General features: G+C 43.0%; 1 protein-coding gene across 1 annotated transcript; it reads left to right on the top strand.

Moving 5' to 3' along the window:
- The first annotated feature begins 932 nt into the window (after positions 1-932).
- LOC130274598 (involucrin-like) lies at positions 933-9371 on the top strand. Its single transcript, XM_056523032.1, has 4 exons — positions 933-1038; positions 4503-5000; positions 5049-5485; positions 9252-9371. The coding sequence occupies exons 1-4, from the start codon at positions 933-935 to the stop codon at positions 9369-9371; spliced, it is 1161 nt and encodes a 386-aa protein (XP_056379007.1).
- The last annotated feature ends 714 nt before the right edge of the window (positions 9372-10085 follow it).

Below are 10085 nucleotides of genomic sequence, written 5' to 3'. Positions count from 1 at the left end.
TAATGTAGTAGATGTGACCTGCAGTCCTATGTAACACCACAGATAACACAGTGATAACTCTCTGAGTACAGATCATGTATATATGTGACCTGCAGTCCTATGTAACACCACAGATAACACAGTGATAACTCTCTGAGTACAGATAATGTAGTAGATGTGACCTGCAGTCCTATGTAACACCACAGATAACAGTGATAACTCTCTGAGTACAGATAATGTATAGATGTGACCTGCAGTCCTATGTAACACCACAGATAACAGTGATAACTCTCTGAGTACAGATAATGTATAGATGTGATCTGCAGTCCTATGTAACACCACAGATAACAGTGATAACTCTCTGAGTACAGATAATGTATAGATGTGACCTGCAGTCCTATGTAACACCACAGATAACACAGTGATAACTCTCTGAGTACAGATAATGTATAGATGTGACCTGCAGTCCTATGTAACACCACAGATAACACAGTGATAACTCTCTGAGTACAGATAATGTATAGATGTGACCTGCAGTCCTATGTAACACCACAGATAACACAGTGATAACTCTCTGAGTACAGATAATGTAGCAGATGTGACCTGCAGTCCTATGTAACACCACAGATAACAGTGATAACTCTCTGAGTACAGACAATGTATAGATGTGACCTGCAGTCCTATGTAACACCACAGATAACACAGTCATAACTCTCCGAGTACAGATAATGTATAGATGTGACCTGCAGTCCTATGTAACACCACATCATACGGAGTGATAATGCTGGGTATAGTCTGTAGGTGGAGAACAGGTTAACCTGATGTTGTTCTTGCTCTATATAACCCCATCATGCAGACACTCGTCCCCGCGCTCTTGTCTTATGTTGTCGCTGCTTTCGCCCTGTAAGTGGCGGTAATGTCCCCCCTGCAGGAGCCGCTGTCACTTATATAACATGCGGAGGCCGGAGAGACACTTTGTTCTCTGCAATTTATATAAATACAGTTCAGTGAACCCGGGAATAGTCTGCGACAGAACAAATACTGGGACGGCAGAGAGAGGTGAGGGGGTCCTGAAATATGGGACTGTACGACAACCAGTGCAGTGACATCACTGACGGATATGACCTAGTGACATCACTGACGGATATGACCTAGTGACATCACTGACAGATATGACCTAGTGACATCACTGACAGATATGACCTAGTGACATCACTAACAGATATGACCTAGTGACATCACTGACAGATATGACCTAGTGACATCACTGACAGATATGACCTAGTGACATCACTGACGGATATGACCTAGTGACATCACTGACAGATATGACCTAGTGACATCACTGACGGATATGACCTAGTGACATCACTAACAGATATGACCTAGTGACATCACTGACAGATATGACCTAGTGACATCACTGACAGATATGACCTAGTGACATCACTGACAGATATGACCTAGTGACATCACTAACATATATGACCCAGTGACATCACTAACAGATATGACCTAGTGACATCACTGACAGATATGACCTAGTGACATCACTAACAGATATGACCTAGTGACATCACTAACAGATATGACCTAGTGACATCACTGACAGATATGACCTAGTGACATCACTAACAGATATGACCTAGTGACATCACTAACAGATATGACCTAGTGACATCACTGACGGATATGACCTAGTGACATCACCGACGGATATGACCTAGTGACATCACTAACAGATATGACCTAGTGACATCACTGACAGATATGACCTAGTGACATCACTAACAGATATGACCTAGTGACATCACTAACAGATATGACCTAGTGACATCACTGACAGATATGACCTAGTGACATCACTAACATATATGACCTAGTGACATCACTAACAGATATGACCTAGTGACATCACTAACAGATATGACCTAGTGACATCACTAACAGATATGACCTAGTGACATCACTGACGGATATGACCTAGTGACATCACCGACGGATATGACCTAGTGACATCACTAACAGATATGACCTAGTGACATCACTGACAGATATGACCTAGTGACATCACTGACGGATATGACCTAGTGACATCACTGACAGATATGACCTAGTGACATCACTAACATATATGACCTAGTGACATCACTAACAGATATGACCTAGTGACATCACTAACAGATATGACCTAGTGACATCACTGACAGATATGACCTAGTGACATCACTGATAGTGTTGCTCGCGAATATTCGCAATATGAATTTTATTTGCGAATATCGCATATTCGCGAATATTCGCGAATATAGCGCTATATATTCGTAATTACGAATACTCTTTTATTTTATTTATTTATTTTTTATTTTTTTTTTCACAGTACACATCACAGTGATCACCCCTCTCTGCTTCCAGCTTGTGTGGTGTAAAGAAGGCTCTAATACTGTGTGAGACTGGTGTGCGAATTTTCGCATATGCGAAAATTAGCATATGCTAATTTTCCGCATATACGAATTTTTTGCTTATGCGAATTTTCGCATGCGCGAATGTCCGCATATGCGAAAATAAGATGAGCATATTACGAATATGCAAATATTCGCGAATATATGACGAATATTCGTCCATATATTCGCGAATATTCGCGAATTCGAATATGGCCTATGCCGCTCAACACTAATCACTGACGGATATGACCTAGTGACATCACTGACAGATATGACCTAGTGACATCACTTACAGATATGACCTAGTGACATCACTGACAGATATGACCTAGTGACATCACTGACAGATATGACCTAGTTACATCACTAACAGATATGACCTAGTGACATCACTTACAGATATGACCTAGTGACATCACTAACAGATATGACCTAGTGACATCACTGACAGATATGACCTAGTGACATCACTAACAGATATGACCTAGTGACATCACTAACAGAAATTACCTAGTGACATCACTAACAGATATGACCTAGTGACATCGCTAACAGGTATGACCTAGTGACATCACTGACGGATATGACCTAGTGACATCACTGACGGATATGACCTAGTGACATCACTGACGGATATGACCTAGTGACATCACTGACGGATATGACCTAGTGACATCACTGACAGATATGACCTAGTGACATCACTGACAGATATGACCTAGTGACATCACTAACAGATATGACCTAGTGACATCACTAACAGATATGACCTAGTGACATCACTAACAGATATGACCCAGTGACATCACTAACAGATATGACCTAGTGACATCACTAACACATATGACCTAGTGACATCACTAACAGAAATTACCTAGTGACATCACTGACAGATATGACCTAGTGACATTACTGACATATATGACCTAGTGACATCACTGACAGATATGACCTAGTGACATCACTGACAGATATGACCTAGTGACATCACTGACATATATGACCTAGTGACATCACTGACGGATATGACCTAGTGACATCACTGACAGATATGACCTAGTGACATCACTGACGGATATGACCTAGTGACATCACTGACGGATATGACCTAGTGACATCACTGACGGATATGACCTAGTGACATCACTGACAGGCTATTATTAGATAATAATGTAGAGGTTCTTGTGTATTCCTTGCGTTTACCTGTTCTACCTGATGTGGCAGGCATTGGGGTTTTAGCCATACCAATCACAACTCTGTCACTGAGATAAATCCTTATGCTGCCTATGAATCCTTTGGTTTTGCAGAGAGAGGATGTGGAGTCTCATCACATCAGACAACCTCCCCCCCCCCCTCCCACTCACAGTTTGGAGAGTAAAGAGAAGGTATCCAGAACACATTGGTGGTCCGTGTGCGTGGCCCCCAATCCTACACAATCATTTCTTTCTGTTAAGAGACTTTTTTTTGGACAGGTAGGTTATTATAGATTTCTTTTAGGCTTTTTGACAGTAGTTTCTGCTCCTCTACAGTGACCAGCGATATGCTGCCCCAGACTGCGCACTGTACGGCCGACAGAGGTTGGTGGAGATGTTGTGCGTCCAATTCTACCCCAGTTAGCAGGATCTAAACTAATGGGGAATTTGTCATTCCTGGGGGCCCAAATTGTGTGCTGCTTGTCCTTAAAGGGGTACTCCGGTGAAAAACTTTTTTCTTCATCTGGTGCCAGAAAGTTAAACAGATTTGTAAATTACTTCTATAATTTTTTTTTATCCTTCCAGTACTTATTAGCTGCTGAATACTACAGAGGAAATTCCTTTCTTTTCAGAACACAGAGCTCTCTGCTGACATCATGACCACAGTGCTCTCTGCTGACATCTCTGCCCATTTTCGGAACTTTCCAGAGCAGTATCTGTTTGCTAAGAGGATTTTCTCCTACTCTGATATTTATTAAACCAATCTTCCAACTCCTGGAATGTTGCACTATAACGTATACCAGTGTTTCCCAACCAGAGCGCCTACAGCTGTTGCAAAACTACAACTCCCAGGAAGTCTATGAGGTGCAGCTTCAGCCTATAACTGCAGAGCAGGAAGTCTATGAGGTACAGCTTCAGCCAATAACTACAGAGCAGGAAGTCTATGAGGTGCAGCTTCAGCCAATAGGTGCAGAGCAGGAAGTCTGCGAGGTGCAGCTTCAGTCATTTGTCGCAGAGCAGGAAGTCTGCAAGGTGCAGCTTCAGTCAATAGTAGCAGAGCAGGAAGTCTGTGAGGTGCAGCATCAGCTAATAGCTACAAAGCAGGAAGTCTCTGAGGTGCAGCTTCAGCCAATAACTACAGAGCAGGAAGTTTTTGAGGTGCAGCATCAGCCAATAGCTACAGAGCAGGAAGTCGTTGAGGTGCAGCATCAGCTAATAGCTACAGAGCAGGAAGTCTTTGAGGTGCAGCATCAGCCAATAGCTACAGAGCAGGAAGTATCTGAGGTGCAGCTTCAGCCAATAGGTGCAGAGCAGAAAGTCTGTGAGTTGCAGCATCAGCCAATAGCTACAGAGCAGGAAGTCTCTGAGGTGCAGCTTCAGCCAATAGGTGCAGAGCAGGAAGTCTATGAGGTGCAGCTTCAGCCAATAATTGCAGAGCAGGAAGTCTATGAGGAGCAGCTTCAGCCAATAACTACAGAGCAGGAAGTCTTTAAGGTGCAGCTTCAGCCAATAGGTGCAGAGCAGGAAGTCTGTGAGGTGCAGCTTCAGTCAATAGTCACAGAGCAGGAAGTCTCTGAGGTGCAGCTTCAGCCAATAGGTGCAGAGCAGAAAGTCTGTGAGGTGCAGCTTCAGTCAATAGTCGCAGAGCAGGAAGTCTGTGAGGTGCAGCTTCAGTCAATAGTCACAGAGCAGGAAGTCTGTGAGGTGCAGCTTCAGTCAATAGTCACAGAGCAGGAAGTCTCTGAGGTGCAGCTTCAGCCAATAGGTGCAGAGCAGAAAGTCTGTGAGGTGCAGCTTCAGTCAATAGTCGCAGAGCAGGAAGTCTGTGAGGTGCAGCTTCAGTCAATAGTCACAGAGCAGGAAGTCTCTGAGGTGCAGCTTCAGTCAATAGTCGCAGAGCAGGAAGTCTATGCATGCACTATTTCTCCCGTTACTATCTTCCAGCACAAAATAACGTCCGTTATTAATAACAGGCTATAAGGGGTTAAAACGGCTATTAGAAAAATCCCATAGACTATAATTTTCTAACAGCCATATAGAATTTTGTAACTGCAGTTTTACTGCCGATTTTCTGACGGAACTTCGTACGGATATTGAAAACGGAGTAACTTTGTAGTGTGACAGTAGCCTTAGATCTTTCTAGGTAGATCCGGAGAGAGATATGGAGGCAATGCCGGCTTCTTCATCAGTGGATGGACGCGGAGCTAGGACTGGAAGAGAAATTCTGGATTTATATTCTGGAAAAATAGTAGTTTAGGGATAAAAGATGGAATAAATCTTAACAATACCCTATCTGACAAGAATTTTGTGTATGGTTCAAATGCAGAGGGCACTTGTAATTTACCAATCCTCTTGGCAGATGTTATAGTCAATAAAAAAGGTTGTTTTAACCCCTTAACGACGCAGGACGTATATTTACATCCTGCGCCGGCTCCCGCGATATGAAGCGGGATCGCGCCGCGATCCCGCATCATATCGCGTGGGTCCCGGCGCTAATCAACGGCCGGGACCCGTGGCTAATGCCACACATCGCGGCGATGTGCGGTATTAACCCTTTAGAAGCGGCGGTCAAAGCTGACCGCCGCTTCTAAAGTGAAACTGAAAGTATCCCGGCTGCTCAGTCGGGCTGTTCGGGACCGCCGCGGTGAAATTGCGGCGTCCCGAACAGCTGATCGGACACCGGGAGGGCTCTTACCTGCCTCCTCGGTGTCCGATCGACGAATGACTGCTCCGTGCCTGAGATCCAGGCAGGAGCAGTCAAGCGCCGATAACACTGATCACAGGCGTGTTAATACACGCCTGTGATCAGGATGAGAGATCAGTGTGTGCAGTGTTATAGGTCCCTATGGGATAACAATGATCAGTATAAGAGATCAGTGTGTGCAGTGTTATAGGTCCCTATGGGACCTATAACACTGCAAAAAAAAAGTTAAAAAAAAAGTGTTAACAAAGGTCATTTAACCCCTTCCCTAATAAAAGTTTGAATCACCCCCCTTTTCCCATAAAAAAATAAAACAGTGTAAAAAAAAATAAAAATAAACATATGTGGTATCGCCGCATGCGTAAATGTCCAAACTATAAAAATATATAATTAATTAAGCCGTACGGTCAATGGCGTACGCGCAAAAAAATTCCAAAGTCCAAAAAAGCGTATTTTGGTAACTTTTTATAACATTAAAAAATGAATAAAAAGTGATCAAAAAGTCAGATCAAAACAAAAATCATACCAATAAAAGCTTCATATCACGGCGCAAAATATGAGCCCTCATACCGCCCTGTACGTGGAAAAATAAAAAAGTTATAGGGGTCAGAAGATGACATTTTTAAACGTATACATTTTCCTGCATGTAGTTATGATTTTTTCCAGAAGTGCGACAAAATCAAACCTATATAAGTAGGGGATCATTATAATCGTATGGACCTACAGAATAATGATAAGGTGTAATTTTTACCGAAATATACACTGCGTAGAAACGGAAGCCCCCAAAAGTTACAAAATGGTGTTTTTTTTCGATTTTGTCGCACAATGATTTTTTTTTCTGTTTCGCCGTGCATTTTGGGGTAAAATGACTAATGTCACTGCAAAGTAGAATTGGCGACGCAAAAAATAAGCCATAATATGGATTTTTAGGTGGAAAATTGAAAGGGTTATGATTTTTAAAAGGTAAGGAGGAAAAAACGAAAGTGCAAAAACCCTGAGTCCTTAAGGGGTTAAGGACCGGGCGTTTTTCGGTTTTTGCTCTTTCGTTTTCTCCTCCTCATAACTCTTTAAATTTTGCACCTAAAAATCTGTATTATGTCTTATTTTTTGCGCCACCAATTCTACTTTGTGATGATATCAGTCATTTTACCCAAAAATCTACGGCGAAATGGGAAAAAAAATCATTGTGCGACAAAATTGAAAAAATACAGCCATTTTGTAATTTTGGGGGCTACCGTTTCTACACAGTACATTTTTTGATAAAAATGACACCTGATATTTATTCTGTAGCTCCATACGGTTAAAATGATCCCCTACTTATATAGGTTTGATTTTGTCGTACTTCAGAAAAAAATCATAACTACATACAGGAAAATTTATACGTTTAAAATTGTCATCTTTTGACCCCTATAACTTTTTTATTTTTCCGTGTTCAGGGCGTTATGAGGGTTCATTTTTTGCGCCGTGATCTGAAGTTTTTGTCGGTACCATTTTTGCATTGATCTGACTTTTTGATCGCTTTTTATTAATCTTTTCATGATATAAAAAGTGACCAAAAATACGCCATTTTGGAATTTTTTTTGCGCGTACACCACTGACCGTGCGGTTTAATTAGTGGTATATTTTTTTTAATTCGGACATTTCTGCACCCGGTGATACCACATATGTTTATTTTTGTTTTAATTTACACTGTTTTTTTTTCTTTTTATTATTGGAAATGCCGGGTGATTCAAACTTTTATTAGGGGAAGGGATAATTCAAAGGGTTAATGATTGTTTTTACAATTTTCTTTTGCAATATTATAGCCCCCATAGGGGGCTATAACATTGCATCTACTGATCTGTGTTCAATGCATCTCCATAGGGATGCATTGATCAGTGTTTTCGGCGATTGATTGCTCAGGCCTGGATCTCAGGCTTGAAGCATTCAATCAGCGATCGGAGAGCAGGAAGGAAGGTAAGAGACCTTCCTCCTGTAGTACAGCTGTTCGGGATGATGCGATTTCACCACGGCGATCCCGAACAGCTCCCTGAGCTAACCAGCACTTTTTACTTTCACTTTTAGCCGCGTGGCTCAGCTTTGAGCGTGCAGCTAAAGGGTTAATAGCGTGCGGCACCGTGATCAGTGCCACGCGCTATTAACGGCGGGTCCCGGCTTCACTATGACGCCGGGCCCACCATGATATGATGCGGGGCCACCGTAGGACCCCGCGTTATATCACGGGAGCGGGACCAAGGACGTACTCATACGTTCTTGGTCCTTAAGGGGTTAATGGTGACGAACTTCACGTCCATATCCTACATAAGCTCAATGGGAGGAGATGATTGTCCCTTGAGCAATACTGATAAGTCCCAAGTAGGAACAGGTTGCAAGACTGTAGGTTTCAACCTTGAGGATCCTCTCAAGAACGTTTTGATCAGTGGGTCTTGAGATAAAGGCTTATTAACATAAGCAGAGATGGCCGATGCTTGGACCTTCAGAGTGGAAGGAGACTTGGAGATTCTTGTCTAGTCCATCTTGGAGAAAGCTGAGGATGGTAGGGACAGCTACATTTAGACCAGAAACTTGTTTGATTGTAAGATTGGAAAATTGTCCAAATTCTCTTATAAGCTTTGTTGGTTGATTCCGCTCTAGAATGCGAACCTCCAGGCTGTCAGGTTGAACATTTGAAGATTCGAGCAGCTGTGATTGTCCCCCGACATTAATGCTTGCTCTGGGGGGAAGCCTCCAATATTGCCCCAGACTCATCTGAAAGAGTTGGGTGAACCAAGCTCTCTTGGGAAAAGATGGGATTATGGCTATGACTGATGTTTGGTCTTGCCTGATTTTCATCAATACCCTTGGGATCAAGGAAATTAAAAGGAAGATGTAGGCCAGCCTTAACCTCCAAGGGATTGAGAGAGCATCGATTACCACAGGGTTGTCTTCCCTATAAAGGGAGCAGAACCTCTCCAACTTGGTATTGAACCTTGTCGCCATGAGATCTCTCTTGGGCACACCCCACCTGAGCGTTATCTCTTTGAGTATGTCTTGGTGGAGAACCCACTCTGCGGTTAGAAGTCCTCTGCTCAGGCGGTCGGCTATTATATTGAGGGACCCTCAAATATGAACTGCGGACAGGTGGGTGAGGTTCCTCTCTTCCCAATCCAAGATCAGACCTACCTCTCTGAGGAGGTTTTATGATCGAGTGCCTCCCTGCTTGTTGAGATACATTACAGCCGTCATGCTGTTGGATTGGAACTTTACAGCTTTCCCTTGGTGAAGAGAAGCAAAGTGGAGCAATGCTAGCCTGATTGCTCGAATCTCCATGAGATTGGATGTTAACAATCGCTCCGGAGGAGACCAAGAAATTTGCACTGTCAAATCCTGAAGATGTGCTCCCGAACCTACAAGGGATGCGTCGGTAGTAAGTATGATCGAGGAGGGTTGGATCACGGACCTGAGAGAAAATCAGGTTGCATAAGACAGGGAGTGGCACTTGTTCATGCCAGATGGCCGGTGATTCCAAGTGGCAAGAACCTCAGATTGAAGAGGACGTAGATGCCAAACAGCCCAAGGTACCGCATCTTTGGTAGCGGACATAAGTCCCAACATCTGCATGAGAGTGGGAATGGACACTCTCCGGGGTACTGAAAGAAATTGAGCCAATTCTTGAACCTGAGATTTCCTCTCGGGAGTGAGGTAGAGTGTCATTGAGATTGTATCGACTATGAAGCCAAGAAACCTCACTGATGTTGTTGGGTGGAAATTGGACTTGGCCCAATTGACTAT

This window comes from Hyla sarda, chromosome 5 (assembly GCF_029499605.1).
Source record: "Hyla sarda isolate aHylSar1 chromosome 5, aHylSar1.hap1, whole genome shotgun sequence".
In the NCBI taxonomy this organism is placed as follows: Eukaryota; Metazoa; Chordata; class Amphibia; order Anura; family Hylidae; genus Hyla; species Hyla sarda.
The sequence above is the reverse complement of the archived record's forward strand: the minus strand, read 5'-3'. Positions and strand labels throughout refer to the sequence as shown.

What these genes read in the sequence shown, in the direction of transcription:
- LOC130274598 (XM_056523032.1), top strand. Translation starts at nt 933, where the DNA reads ATGCGGAGGCCGGAGAGACACTTTGTTCTCTGCAATTTATATAAATAC. An exon ending in TACTGGGACGGCAGAGAGAG is followed by an intron (nt 1,039 to 4,502) that starts GTGAGGGGGTCC and finishes CTATAACTGCAG; the next exon opens with AGCAGGAAGTCTATGAGGTA. An exon ending in GGTGCAGCTTCAGCCAATAG is followed by an intron (nt 5,001 to 5,048) that starts GTGCAGAGCAGG and finishes CAATAATTGCAG; the next exon opens with AGCAGGAAGTCTATGAGGAG.